The sequence below is a fragment of the Pipistrellus hanaki genome (assembly GCF_964339955.1).
Source record: "Pipistrellus hanaki genome assembly, chromosome: 14".
Taxonomy (NCBI): domain Eukaryota; kingdom Metazoa; phylum Chordata; class Mammalia; order Chiroptera; family Vespertilionidae; genus Pipistrellus; species Pipistrellus hanaki.
The window spans coordinates 40,465,821-40,481,090 of record NC_140516.1 but is presented as its reverse complement, the minus strand read 5'-3'; the positions used below and the strand labels follow the sequence as shown (position 1 = coordinate 40,481,090).

General features: G+C 40.5%; 1 protein-coding gene across 3 annotated transcripts in view; it reads left to right on the top strand.

The window, feature by feature from the left end:
• The first annotated feature begins 4,080 nt into the window (after positions 1 to 4,080).
• The window catches only part of STN1 (STN1 subunit of CST complex), a 32,891-nt gene continuing 21,701 nt past the window's right edge, over positions 4,081 to 15,270 (top strand). For 2 of the 3 annotated variants that reach the window (XM_084904025.1, XM_084904023.1), the window contains exons 1-5: positions 4,081 to 4,341; positions 4,596 to 4,795; positions 6,464 to 6,559; positions 11,370 to 11,438; positions 15,101 to 15,259. In XM_084904025.1, the coding sequence (XP_084760151.1) occupies positions 4,663 to 4,795; positions 6,464 to 6,559; positions 11,370 to 11,438; positions 15,101 to 15,259 (457 nt within the window). In that variant the 5' untranslated portion in view covers positions 4,081 to 4,341; positions 4,596 to 4,662. The remainder of the gene's footprint in view (positions 4,342 to 4,595; positions 4,796 to 6,463; positions 6,560 to 11,369; positions 11,439 to 15,100; positions 15,260 to 15,270) is intronic. The other variant, XM_084904024.1, reaches the window with a different exon arrangement.

Below are 15,270 nucleotides of genomic sequence, written 5' to 3'. Positions count from 1 at the left end.
GGATACAGATTTTTAAAACATAAAATGGAAAATTCTTTCTCATGCACTCAACCCAGGCTCTTGGGACACAAGTGTTCCTAATGAAAAAGTTATTCTCTGCTCTCCAGGATGAACCCCAACCCCTTACCTCCTGCTCGCTTCATCTTTGCAAATGTCATCTTACCCTCATCTCTGGATCTCCTTTGGTCACATCAGACCATTTGGGCAAAAAAGAAGAGTTAGTTAGTTTAAATGTAAAGACCTAGAAGGTATCTCACACTCAGCCATCCTTTGACATCATTTCTGGTTCTTCTCATTCCAGTGAATTACATGTCTCCTGCTGACTTAGAAATTGACTTAAGACTCCATGAGGAAGGATAGGCTGTAAGTAACTGCTTTCACCAGCTAGGTAATTTCTGACTTTGTTCTACAATTCAGTCCTTCACTCCTTATTTCTTGAGCTACCACATTATGCTTGACCCAAAGGACCTATGTTAACTACGAACCCTACCATCAGGTATTTCCAGCCATAGCTGATGGAGAAAATCAGCAACCGGTCTCCCCAAAAAACGCAACCGGAAAACCGAGCATGTGCCCTGACCAGGAATCTAACTGTGACCTCCTGGTTCATAGGTTAATGCTCAACCACTGAGCCACTCCAGCTGGGCCTAAGACAGTTTTAAAATACAATAGAATCTGTAAATTGGATAGAGAAGTCTTCTTACAATCTTTTTGTATTCCTTACCATAATATGTTAGATGTGGCAGGTATTCCTGCAATATTTAAAAATTAAGTAAATCACTCCTCTGATCAATAGTCAAAGACACCCTATTGCTTACAAGGAATAAAAGTAGGAATTAATTCAAGCCCTTCCGAATCTAGCTAAAATCCTGGTCTCTAGCTGTTTCCACTGCAGCTCTCTTCAGCCAGCTGCTCTGTTGGCTTGCCCACAAATGTGCCTTGCTCATCCTGCTGCCTTTACCTTGCTCCCACCTCATCATAATATTCCCCCCCCCTCTTTACATATAGGGAGACTGAGACTAAAATCCCAACCTATCATGGCATATGAGGTCCTTTGGGATCTGCTTTCTGCTTATCTCTCCAATTGCTTTCAAGACCACTCTCCCCTACGCTCTTCTGTTCCTACAACTGGGAAGTCCTCTCCTGCCTCCAGACATTCTGATTGCTCTCTGCAATGCTCTTTCCTTAGCATTTTTTCCTGCATGACTGGCTTCTCTTCATCCTTCAGGTCTCAGCCTAAATGTCACTTTACTTGACTCGATTGAAACAGATCTATATAAAGTAAACACCACACTTTCATCTGGGCGATTATAATACACTTTTTACTTGCTTGGAAACACTGAGGACAATCTATGCTTATTTCATTAATTTATTTATTTACTGTCCTTTCCCTCCTCCTCCCCCAACAGAATGGAAGCTCCACTAGTCCTTAACCCAATCTGTGTCATCTCCTTCTTACTCCCAGTATCTTGAAAAATGCTTGACAAATATGTGTCATGAATGATGAATGAATGAACAACTCCTCCATAGCCTCAAACCCCAGCTTAAATCCCATCTCCACAGTGAATAATAATAATAATAATAACAGTTTACGTGGACTGAGTGCTTATCTTGTTCAGGTGGGTACATGTTACCTTACTTAATGAGCCCCTGCCCCTCTGTTTACCTCCTGTAACCCATACAGTAATTATTATGCAGGCCACACATTCTGTATTTCATCACAATGTAGGCTCTTACTTTGTTATTACATGCATCATTTTTTTTTTGCTCCAGTGAAATAAAAATTCTTAATGCTCCCCCACAGCACACAGGAAGTGCTCAAGGTATGCTGAGTCACTAAAGGTGGCCCTCCAGGGTTATAACCTTATCATAATAAGAATGTTGATAAGCTGTCTTTATTATAAACTTTGAACACAAAATCTAACCCAATTGCAAATGGGCAAACACCGTTTTACCTGTAAAAATATCAGAAATGGTTAAGTCCAGCTTTTTGAGCTCTGAGGTTGGAGATAGTTCAACCTCATTTTCCAGATGAGTTTGCTAAAATCTTAACTTTCTAGAAGAGATTGTCCAGTCTGTCAAAAAAATTTTCAAAACCAAATTATTTCACATTAAGAAGCTATAAAAAAGGTTCCCAGCATTAAGTGTTGACTATTGAATTTTGAAGTATCTGCTTTGGAGGATTTTTTAAAAGTTTTACTTATTGGTTGAGAGAGAGAGAGAGAGAGAGAGAGAGAGAGAGAGAGAGAGAGCGAGAGCGAGAGAGAGAACACACATTGTTCCATTTATTTATGCATTCATTGGTTGCTTCTTCTATGTATTATGACAGAAGATCAAAGCCACAACTTTGGTATATCAGGACCACGTTCTAACTAACTGAGCTATCTGGCCAGGGATGCAGGGTTTTGAAATCTCAAGCTGAAGAGCCTTCCAGTGTTAATGGTTTCAGGAGTCCCTTTGCCTATTGGTAAGCAGTGATTTGGGGAACCTGGAATCTCTCCTGATAGAGATGTCAGGGAAGAAGATCCTTCCAAACTCTTCTATTTATAGATGCCTGTGCAGTCTGGAAATTCTATTCCATTTCTCACCTTAGGCTGTTACACATCTCACCTTAGGTTTCAGCTACAACAGATTCCTTTATGTTTTAGGCTCAGATCAAAAGAAGCATCCCTAGAGTCTAAGGAGTTCTACCTTCCTGGTCTGCTCACAATCACCCCTTCTCCCAGGTGTGGCCCTCCCCAAAGCTGGCAGTAATCATGGAATCCACAAGGTCCCTTGTTTCTAGCACTCAGCACTCTGCCCCTGAAAACCATGACAGTCATTCCAAACTCTCCTCAGGCTCTGAGCACACCCATACTGATTTTCTTCTTGGGTTCCACCCTGGAGCAGATGTGTGCAGACATGAAAATGTCACCCAACCTGTCTCTCACCCAAAAGGTCAGCTGGAGGCACTGTCCTACAGGGTGTCCTCTTGAGTGTTGTTGCTCCAAGAGAGTCTCCCCTTACTAGAAAGGGTGTCTTCTCAATTCCACAGACCCAACTGTTCATGGCAATAGAATTTGGGCAATGCTGTGCTTTACCAAGGACTGGTTTTTTTTTTTAGCTTCAGTGGCTAGGGATGTAATTAAATGCCATCGTTCTAATGACATACATTTTCCATTCCAACTGCTTGGAGTTCCTTCTCCGCTAATGGGTTAGCAATGATTGCTTTGGCTACCACCTACCATCCCAGGAATGGCCTGCCAGAGTGACCCATACTCCTGACATTTTATAGTCCCCGTAAATTAGGAAGAATTACAATCTCATGTAACATCATGATGTGCTTATCTGTTCATGGGAGTGGAACGTGGCTATCTTTCCTCATTTTAAATTAGGACTACTGAGAACAAGCACCATCAAGGTGGCCATATTTTACTACCCAAAAATGCCAGCCTTTTAAAAATTCTTGAATGTATAACAATCCAGAGTGTAGCAAAGTAAGAGCAGAACCTCACATTTATATAAAGGCTCAAATTTAGATATTGACATTACCTCCAAGTGAGACTGTAGAATCCCAAAGCATGTGTTAGGACGGTCATTGATCAAGGGTAAATTAGCATTTAAAATATGTCAGAATGCAATCCTGCTTTTGGTATTGCTTTATTTACTTTTTCATTTAATATATCAGGAAAACCGCCCTTAAAAAAAAAATTGTCCGAACCAATCCCAACCTCTCTTGTGTTATGTGTGATGTGTGTATTGGGGGATGGGGAGGTGCGGGGGGGAGTGAAAGGGTGACTTTGAGCGCCGGGTTTAGGCAGCAGAAATTTCAAGGCCAGATCCCAAGGTCTTGGGAGAGTTGGGCTCTGCGTTCCCACGAAGACTCGCGGGTTCCGGGCGGGTGGCGGGACCAGGAGAGCTGAAACCAGTGCCTCGCAAACCGCCACCTGGAAGGCAGTGGTCTCTGGGTGGTGGGCGTGGCCGCGGCGGCCGGGAGGAAAGGCCTGGGCGGAGACGCGTGGCTTTGGTCCCGCCCCGAGGGCGGGGTCCGCCCCGCCGGAACTTCAGAGGCAACCAATCCGGAGTGCCGGAAGGGCCGCGCCTGCGCGCTCCGGAGATCTGAGGGCGGCAGCGCGGGCGCGGCCAGCCGGACTACAGATCACGTCTGTTCTCGGTTTCCGCTCGCCTTCTTTTCTCAGTCACATCCGGAAAGCCGGAAAGTGCTGGACCAGACCGACGGGCACACCCACCCCCTGTGCCCCACCAGTGTACGGCCACGAGGGCGCCAACTCCTCAGCGGGCCCCGCCCGTTAGAGCGGCTTCTGGTTACGCCTGTCTGGACCCATCTCCCCAAAGGGCAAAGTTGGTGTTTACTTTTGGGGGGAAGGAGACACTCCCGTGGGGCAGAAGAGACTCCAAGGGGAGAGTTCTAAGGAGCTGACACGTCCTCACGCGGGAGGCGCCTCCTAAGCCAGGCCCATGGCGTGCAGTGTGACAGGCCCCGAGCCCCTGGTTGAGCCCCTGCGGAGTTCTGGATGCCCGCCCGCCGCCATCGGCGTAGGGGCCACGCCAGTTTCACCCACTTTAACCGCCTTGCATCCTGATTTTGTCTCCAGTCTAGATTTCTCCACTCACTGATGTGAGACTTTCAGGATTGGCTGCAAGCCACAGCCCAGCCTTCCGATGGAGTCTGAATCCAGCCGGGGTGAGGAGGAGACCCCTTCCCTCATGTGGGGCTTGGATCCGGTGTTTCTAGCCTTTGCAAAACTTTACGTCAGGGATATCTTGGACTTAAAGGAGTCGTGCCAGGTGCCAGGTATGTGACTGGTCGCCTGGTGGATGCCCTGTGCTGCATCTGCACCCCTTCCGCCCCCTCCTCCCCCCAAACTGGAGAGACCTGGGGCTTGGGGGCTTTCAGGAAAGCCTTCCCTCCAGCAGGCTTTGAAAATGGCCTAGCCTGGATCCTCAAAAGAGGATCTGTGCAAATTAAAAACTGTCTAAAAATCTTTTTTGAAACAGGTGTTTGGAGGCGTAATTTTTGTAATGATGAATGTTTTTACAGTAGTTTGAAGTCTTCCGTATTTTAAAACGCCCAGTTATTTTTCTTGGGCCTCTTTTGGTGGAAAAGCTCCCTGGACCAGGCATCCCCAGGCCTTGCCCCCTTTCCTAACTGGCCTGGATGGGACTCACCTGTAAAGCTTCTTTGTAAAAATGGGGACTAACCTGATTTCTTCTTCTTCTTCTTCTTCTTCTTCTTCTTCTTCTTCTTCTTCTTCTTCTTCTTCTTCTTCTTCATATATTTTATTGATTTTTTTACAGAGAGGAAGGGAGAGGGACAGAGAACTAGAAACATCGGCCAGCTGCCTCCTGCACACCCCCCACTGGGGATGTGCCGGCAAGGCACATGCCCCCGACTGGAATCAAACCCACCTTTCAGTCCTCAGGCCGACACTGAGCCAAACCGGTTTCGGCTAACTTGATTTCTTGTGGGGTTTTATTTAGTTTTGAAAGCACGTCAAAATTTGAATTTATATCACAATAATATAAACTCCCTGAGAGGAAGGGCATCATCTGTCTTGTACTCCCAGTGCTTAGGGCAGTGCCTGGCATGTAGTGGGCCCTCGAGAAATAGTAATTGGAGCAACAAAGCATTTTAAGTGTAAGGCTAAAGAAATCGAGTTTTTGAGTTGTAATGTGTTGGTCCCAAAGCATAATGGTAACTTAATTATATTCTCTTAAAAAAAAAAAAAAAAAAAAAAGCTACTTCTAATTAATAGACATGATGACTGGTTTCCTTGGAAAGCACCAGTGAAAAAGTCCAAGAAGCCTTTCTCCTGGTTTCCTCTTTTTTCCTTTCCAGTCCCTCACAATACGGTGCTAATTTTGGTTCTGTGATATAAGGACTGTTTCCAGGCTCTTTATGAGAGTTCTTCAGGGAGTTACATTTCATTTTCACAAGTGGAAGGAAGATTAACCAAATCCAGTTGGGCAATATTGGTTTTCCTTTTGTACTAGTGCATGCTTCCTTATTTTTTTTCATTTATTTATTTATATTTTGAGAGAGGGCAAGGAAGAGGGAGAAACTGATGTAAGAGCAAAACATCAATTGGCTGCCTTCTGCTTGCCCCCTACTGGGGATCGAACCCACAATCCGGCATATGCCTTCACCCAGAATTGAACTGGTGACCTCTTGATGCACAGCTCAATGCCCAACCAACTGAACCACACCTGCCAACGGTAGCACGCGCTTCTTTAAAGCCAGGCTTTCTCATTATGACCCTTGAGGAAAAGACACCTGATTTCTTGGGGCTTGCCGTTTGTCAAGGGCTGGTTCTTAAGTCTGGAATTTCAGCAAGCAGCATGCCACAGATTTTTTTACACAACCACCCATCCCCACCCTCATCCCCACAGTTAACAGTGATTGAAACAGAAAATATAATCATACATTATATGGACTTTATCTTTTTTTTTTTTTTAATTTCAGGTATATTTTTTTATAATGGGCATCCAATAAAACAAGTAGATATCTTGGGAACTGTAATTGGAGTGAAAGAAAAGAATACTTTCTACAGTTACGGAGGTAAGAACAGTTGTGTCTGACACTGAGTTTATGTGGGAGGACCCCCACTTATGTGAATGCTGAATTTGAAATAACCCCAGCCTTTCAGAGCCACTGGGGACTCTCACAGACCCCCATGCAACTTTGCTCTATCGGGAGCCCCTTGGAGCCCCTGACAGGGACTAAGTGTAAAATGAGGCAACAAGTCAGAATGAGTACTGTCAGGTGACAGCTGCTGGGGAGTGAAAAGGCAGAAGAATTAAAATACGGCAGTCTAGGATCACTGGTTGATCAGAGACAACACCTGATACCTGAGGACGTAGCTATAAATAGCAAAGGATGGTAAGGTATGTCTATACTGATACTTTAAAAAGAAGAGGCTAGATTAATGCTAAAGTAGGCCCTTCAAGAAAGAAGGCAAGGAGGTGTGAAAATAAGCTGTAAGATTTATATCCAGAAAATTTTTTTTTAATATGTTTGTATTGATTTTGGAGAGAGAGGGGTATATAGAAAGAAACATTGATCGGCTGCCTTCTGCATCACCTCTGCTGGGGATCGAGCCCACAACCCCGGCATGTTCCCTGACCGGAATTGAACTGTGACTCCTGGTTCACAGGTTGACGCTCAAACACAGCCACACCGGCTGGGTCAGAAAAGTTCTTTTAAAAAAGCCTTTTGCTACTTAAAGAGCTAAATATGCATTATCAGAAAATTTCTCTTCCCTCATGATGATGGAAATATAAGGGTTTCTATAGTTTGGATATCATTGAATTATTGGAGTATGATTCTAGTGTCAAGAGTCTTGATTTTTTTTTTAATTGAGTTTAATGTAAGGATTTTAACACATTGCCTTATGAAGCTCTAAAATCCTTTATAGATAAGGAGCCAAGCTAGATATTTTGTGGGAAGCCTAACTCTGAATTCCAAATCTTTGCTATAATTGACATTGTCATTTTTTGTTGTGTTGCCTTGGATCTGTGTTCTTGCTCTACTTGGGGAAAGATAGAGGCAGTTGAACTAGGTGACCAAGAACATTTCATTGCTAGTCTGTGCTTGGTTGATAATTTACAGGTACAGTATCATTGAATTCCTTCAACATGTGTTCATTTTCCTGAGGATGATTGTTTTGTGCTTAGTATAAAATGTCATGCAAAGATGAGATTTCTCATGTCCTCTGCTTTTCCCCCCAGCATATTTGTTTTTAAAACTCCGAACTAGATTCCCTTATTGGATCTCATTTCTACTTTATTTTAACAAAGATATTGGTTTTATTTTTCTTCAGACAATTCAACAAGCAGTCACTAAGTTCCTACAGCATACCCAGCTGTGGGCAAAGTCATCATCTATAGCATCATCATTAGTCAACAGAGCCAAATATCAACAGTACAACGATTGAAATTTCTTTTGAGAGCCAAATTTTTTAAACGTAAACTTCTTCTAATGCTACTTCTTCAAAATAGACTTGCCCAGACCGTGGTATTTTGTGGGAGAGCCACATGCAAAGGGCCAAAGAGCTGCAGTTTGCCAACCACGGATCTATAGTATACAGTACTTTCTCCCAAATACCAGTGATGAAATAATAGTATCTTTCAATTTACAAAGCATGTTTACATGCATAATTTTATGTTACTCTCTCTCAGCTTTTGAAATAGAAAGGACAGATATTTCCATTTTACAGATGAGAAAACTAAGGCTCAGTTACTTGCTCAGTAATGGAGGAGTCCAGTGTATTTACTAACTAGTTGCTATATAGTTCGCATGTAATTCAATTGGATTTTTCTCTCACCCTCCCCTCTGCCCCAAGCATCTAGATTTAAATCAAGTAAATGAGGTTGTTTGAGGACATCAATCCTGGCTTAGGGCTAGAGTGGGTATCATTCCTGTGACCTAAAGGGGCTTCATTTAACCCCTTTTCCAGTATTAAAAAGATGAAGGCATTATGTCTGTGTCTTCCCAATAAACATTTCCCTTAGAGTGGATGTCATGACACATCTGTGAGCTGAAGGTTGAAATAATTGAGAGTAGAAATACTTTTGTGAGTTTAAGTCACGTGAGCCTATTCAAGGAAGAGCTGCTCTCTCCCTTCTGTCCTCGGGGCCCAGCTTAGCTCTAGGGTCACCTGCTAGGTGGCCGCTCCTGCTGTCCTGGGTCCTGCTCTGCCTGACTTACCACAGGTCTTTGCTGAGGATGCTTCCTGCTCCTACTGACCCGGCCCAGAGCTGAAACAAAAGGCTGCAGCCCAGGTGGTACTGCCCAGCTGGAAATGACCCGGCGTAGCAGCTAAACCTCAGGGCGCTGGGAGAGGGTCTATTGGGAGCACTTACAAACCAGGAAGTGGCATTGCCCTGAGCACACAGAGCACCTGGCATCTACTCTAGCGTAGACCTAGAATCCTGGGAGGTACAGTCAAGATCAGAATGACCTCCCATTTGTTAGAACAAATAATCATGAAAGTCATTTTTTGACTTTCAATTATAAATCAAGACTTTAAACTGGCCAGAGAAGCGCCATGCCTAAAGCTGTCATACATTTTTTAAAACTCAAAATGCCCTTATTAATTTTTTTGCTTCTTAAAATGATACTTAACTCATTAGAAAATAAAATTTTAAGCTAGAGAAATTTTTGATACTACAGAAAACTCATGTGACATCTGTAAGTCAGACAAAAACAATGTCAATGTTTGAACATCCTAATATTTCTAATACGTTCCTCATATTGAAGAAATACGCCTATTTCCTCATAACTATAATTCATATTTCTTTCTCTTAATAGCCCTGAAATTAGGCTTACAGTTCAAGAATACATTGAATATGGGGCTCCTTCCCCATATTCCAAGAGAAACTTCTATTAGCATTTTAATGTCTTAAAATAATTTCTGTCAAAATAAACTAATGTTTTTTATAAGTTAGATTATATATAAGATTATATATACAATTGCCTTTATCATGAATAAACTCTTTTTCCTTAGGGGGAAAAAAAGATTATATATACAATTTCTGTTTTGCAATGAAGCATGAATATTCTTTAACAGCAATGAACAGTCTTCATTGTAATGTCTTATTCTCATATGCTATGTCATTGTAATTTATTTAGTCTATTCAATATTTATAAATATTTAGTTTATTTCCAACTTTCAGTAGTGTAAACAATATGTATATATTGTATTTGTTCTGTTTTCCTCCTGAGGATAAATTACTGGAAGGAAATGCTAAGTCAGAGACTCCACTGTATTCATTTTAAAATTTGGTACATATTTCCAAGCTTGCTCTTTATAAATTTGATACAGATTTGCAGTCTCACTAATAGTAAGCACATGAGGTTATCAGTGTTTTTAATACTACTTGTCATTTTAGTAGTTGAATAAATTATTTAAATTTGCTTTTATTTTTTTGTAACTAGTGAGTAGTGTGCTGACATATGTTTATTGACCATTTTTATATCTTTCATGAATGACATTTTTTCTTGGCCACTTTTTCTCTTGTGGTCTTGGTCTTTTCCTCATTAATTTGTATGAGCTCTTTATATATTAAGACACTAACCCCATCATTTGCAATATTGCTATACAGTATTGGTTTTTAGTTGTACAAATATATCATACTTTAAAAATGATTTTTAGGTTTGCTTAAAGAAGTGTCTCACCACCAACTATAAGCCCAAATTTTCTTCTTATCTTCTGAAGTTTATCTACATTACACTTAAAATAAAATCCATCTAGAACGTATTTTAGTGTAAGAAATATTCTTCTCAGTTTTAGCTTTCCACATTTAAACCAGCAATAAAAAATGTTTGCCTGTGTTTCTCATATATTATAAGTGCTTTACAACAGTCTAGCTGAGGATTTTTACAAATCATTAAGCCTACTGACCCCAGGTTTAGCAACCTTTGCTCTGAGTTTGTCAGAAATTAGGCAAAGATACCCTAGCATGCTTGGCTCAGTGGATAGAGCATTGGCCTGTGGAATCAAGGGTCCAAGGTTCAGTTCCAGTCAAGGGCACATGCCCGGGTTGCAGGCTTGATCCCCAGTAAAAGGTGTGTAGGAGCCAGCCAATCAATGATTCTCTCTTATCATTGATGGTTGTTTCTATCTCTCTTTCCCTCTCCCTGTCTGAAATTAATATATATATATATATATATATATATATATATATATATATATATATATAGAAATTAGGCAAAGATAAAACACTTATCCCATAGTAAACATCTTCAACTACCTCTACATTTATAAATCCAAGTGCAATGGGAATTCTTTGATTTGGTTTGTTGTTTTTGCATTGTGGATAAAATAAGCCAGACCCGTATTATGTGGGTGACCAAGATATAATCATTTCCTATTATGAAAATAAAACTTTGCCCTTCTGTGATGTACTTGGCTTTTTTTGTGCTCAGGCCCAAAGACTTGGGATGCTTTGTCTAGGTGAGTCAGCAAGCTAGTGGAAGAACAAATGGTGACAAAAGGCTGCACCCTTAGTGCCTCTGACCACAAGACCACGTGACACTCTCTTGTTGCAGGGTAGAAGAGCAAGGCTAGCAGTCATTGAGATTTTTGCTCTTAACTTCCCCAGGACACCAGTTTTAGGAGAGGCTTAGATAAGAATCATTAGTACCCTTGAGGTGTAGGGTAAGTGGCATGTTGACTACATTCCACTGGGCCCATATATCACTTTGACATTGAGGAAAGCAGTTTCCACTGGTGTAGGGTGGGAGATTATGTCTAAAGCTGGAAGGAGAATTGGAAAAGGCTCTTTTAGTATGGCCTGATCAATCACAATATGCTAATTCACTGGCAATGCCCAAATCTCTGTTCTGTTCTTTTACACTTCTCTTGCAGTGGATGATAGCACTGGAGTGATAAACTGCATCTGCTGGAAAAAGTTGACTGATACCGAGTCTTCCCCAGGTAATTTCATTTACCACACTCCTTTGCTTTTCAGCTAACCAGTGGATTTTATTCAAGGCAGCTCATCAGAATAGCCGTAGGGCCTAAATTTTCACATTTACCCACCGATGAATTACATTGACTATCTTGAATCACTGCCCTGCAGAGAACTTTGGCTTCTCTGCAAATTGGAATTAAAGGGGAGCTGCTTGGTTTTCTTTTTTCCCATTACTTTGGTGCTCACTTCCTCCTAATCTACTGGAATGGGACTAGGTTACTAAGAATTTCAGCATTTCAGTCACTATCCAAATCAAGATGTTTTAGCCTAATTGCCAATCAGGTCAGAATTCCCTTGCTCCGGGCATGCCACTTGGCCAAAGAAGATTTTGAAGACTTTTCCTCTTAATGTGGTTGCCACTAACTTCTATGCTGCTGTTCAGATCCTAGTTTTGTTTTTTTTTAAATGTCTGCATGTTCAACAACTGTGCCAGAAATTCTAACATTGATGAGAATGAGAAGACAGGATTCCTTTGAAGTTAGACATTAAGTAATATAAACAGAAAAATTATATAGTGAACACATAGACTATAACTAAAACAGTATTTAAAATTTATTGGGTGTATTTTAATAGGTGGTTTTTTTAGTTGCTTAACTTCCTAATATTAAAAAAATACAGTGCAATGTTAGTGATCATTTTGGTTCTAGAGGAGCTACAGAAAGTGGGACCTTGTTTGTCCTGTTTTACGACATAGACAGTATGGGACCATGCACAGTGGGGTTATTCAATGTATATTGCCTGCTGTCGTATCTAACATCCAGTATCTATTTCATGTTATACACAGTAATGTGTAACCCTTGGGATGGTTTCTTCTTTCCTTTCTGCCATTTCCTGTCAGAATCTCAATCCCCTGCTTTGACTATACTGACTAATGGATACTATTTTGCCTAATTTTCTATTGCATTTACATTTAGAATTTGACCATCATTTTCACATAACTTTCGTATTCCCCTTTCCTAGTTTGAGAAAATCTAAATCAGTGTCACTGTAGGAAGTTTGCTTAGGAAGTTTTGTAGATTAAAAAAAAAGAAAGACAACAGGTTTTTATGCAGATATCTCAGAAGCAGGAAATAAGCCTATGAGATAATCAAATATCTGAATTTGCATATGTCTAGCGTATTAAAATCATTTGAAGATTTATGATTGTTGTATTGCCACAGTTTTCATTTAGAAGGTGTAGGTTTGTGTGCGTATTTTCTTCGGAAGATATAGTTTGAATGTGCATACATGTTTCATGCCAAGGGTCAGCACTTTTTCTGTATTGAGCCAGATGGTAAATGTTTCCTGCTTTGTGGGCCACATGGTCTGCCTTTCAACTATTTAGCGCTCCATTATAACATAGAACTGCCATAGACTATACATGAACAGCAAGGCTCTGTTCCAATAAAACTTTATTTATAGAAACAGGTTGTGGATGGAAATGGCCCATAGGCCAAGGTTTGCAGACCCCTGTTTTAGCCATTGTTTTATTTTTCAAAGCTCTTTTTTAAAGAAATGACATCATCAGGAATATTATATAACTCTTATACTTAGTAATTTTTAGGTAAAATTGCTGTTAATACTGAAAGTGTGGCTTTTAAAAAATATCTATCTAAATGAATACATAGATGAACAATTGGAGTGGACAGACTGAAAATTAATTGAAACTTGCTTTGAGAATAAAAATAAAGAAGGTAAGAGAACAGGAAAAAAGCCTGCAAATTGTTCTCATCATGTTGTATATGGAGTGGCATCTTTAAATTGTTCGTGACTAGCCCATTTTCTCCTTTTAGTTTAATTGTCCCCAGTTTTAAAGCTTTTCACTGGAAAGTGGCCAATGAAGACTGATTTTTTTTTAACCAAATTTTATGTTCCAATCAGTTGAGGTATAAGAATATGATATTAACTCCTATAAATGTCACATTGAATGTAGCATTTTGAGTTAGCTTAGGAGGAAAGTTAAGAAAGCTGGGCCCTTAATATTAGAATTTTAAAGAGGGCTTATCTTTCATCATGGAATAGACCACTTAAAATGAAATTCTGTCAGGCTCTAGCCATCTCATTATATTCATTAAATCACATATCTTGAGCTTTCCTTTTTTTTCCTTTTGGTAGTATCGTGCACCCTTTAAATGAAAGCTACTCAGCACCTTTTTCTCAGGCCAGCCATTAGACAGATCATTTCAACAGTACGATATGAAGCATTTATTATCACCTATACTGTCTGAATAATGGCAGTGAGACTTATAAAGGCGTTTAAAATTCAGCCTAAGTAGGAGAGGACTTGGGGATGGAAAACCTTTTAAAAAGTAATACTTGGGTATTTTTGAAGAAACCCAGTAAGCTGAGTGATATTAATGCTGATTGTGTCTAGATTCCTAGCTGTTGGTTACTGGATACATGAAGTCCTCTGTGCTCCTGAGGTTGCAGTTTCCCTTGATATAATAGATGTATTCATCTAAGTTGTGTTAGGTTAAAGAGCAGAATATTTGATTAGTACTCCCAAAGAGAGATTCATTTCTTTGTAGGAGCCCTAGTATATGACAAACCAAAAATAATATGGTAGAAAAGAAATAATAAAATGATAATAGGAAGTAAATCTCGTTGCTGTTTCTAACTCTCTCACTCTCCCTCTCCCTCTCCTTCTCCCTCTCTTTCTCTCCCCCTTCCTCTCTGAAATCAATAAAAATATATTTTTTTTAATAATCCAAATTACTGAAGCCAATGTGGGAGCCAGAAGCATGCATAGATGGCTGGTGACACCTTGTAGAAAGAAAATACTTTTATTTATTTATTTATTTATTCATTTATTTATTGCAGACATTCTGACAATATGTAATAAACTAGGAACTGATTTGTACTTTTCTACCCAGTAATCCCCAATGAAAAGCCTCAAAGAAAAGAAAATGATTTTGTCCAGAGGGCTTAATTTTTTTTTTTTTTTCCAAATAGCTGACATTTATTGAATTCTTCCTGTGGATCTGGCATTGTGCTAAGCTCAAAATGTAAGAGTTAATTTAGATCATGCACAGCAACTCTATGTATAAGATGGACTCTATTAAGTTTATAGTTTTAAGTGGCATGAGAATGAGTGTGTGTGTGTGTGTGTGTGTGTGTGAGAGAGAGAGAGAGAGAGAGAGAGAGAGAGAGAGAGAGAGATTATCTTAGTTACCCAACAAAGATGAGAGGTGAGAGATTAGACTGTTGAGCACCTAGGAAATCTGCCTAAGGTGATTTTGCTTCCCCTATACACAGACCACCAATCCAGACTCTTAGGCCCCCTTTCCCCTTCCTCCAGACCTCAGTCTCACTGCAAGGACACTTTATAGGGTTGTTGAGAGCTATTGCCACCAAACCCATTGAACCCATACAGAATTCAGCTGAGGACCACATAGAGCCTTTTGCATTGCTGATGTAGGGCTTCTAGACTCTGTACCCTTCATCCTACTTTTGAATAATTGCAGCTTAATGCCTTGATTCAGTAGAGGATCTTTTAAAGTTATGCAGATTTCCTATGTAGAACAACTAATCCAAAGTAGAATAAATAAGTGTCTTGTGATGGTGTTACCCCCAAAGTAGCTCACAAATGTGGTGGAGTGGTTATGTTAAACATTTCTCTCTTTCCTTCTGGCCCTAACAACTACAGCTGCTCCAAGTGCAAGAGAACTGAGCTTAACGTCCCAGCTTAAGAAGCTGCAAGAGACCATTGAGCAGAGAACAAAGATAGAAATTGGGGACATTATCCGGGTTAGAGGTTATGTCCGCACGTACAGAGAAGAGCGAGAAATTCATGCCACTGTTCATTGTAAGCAAAAG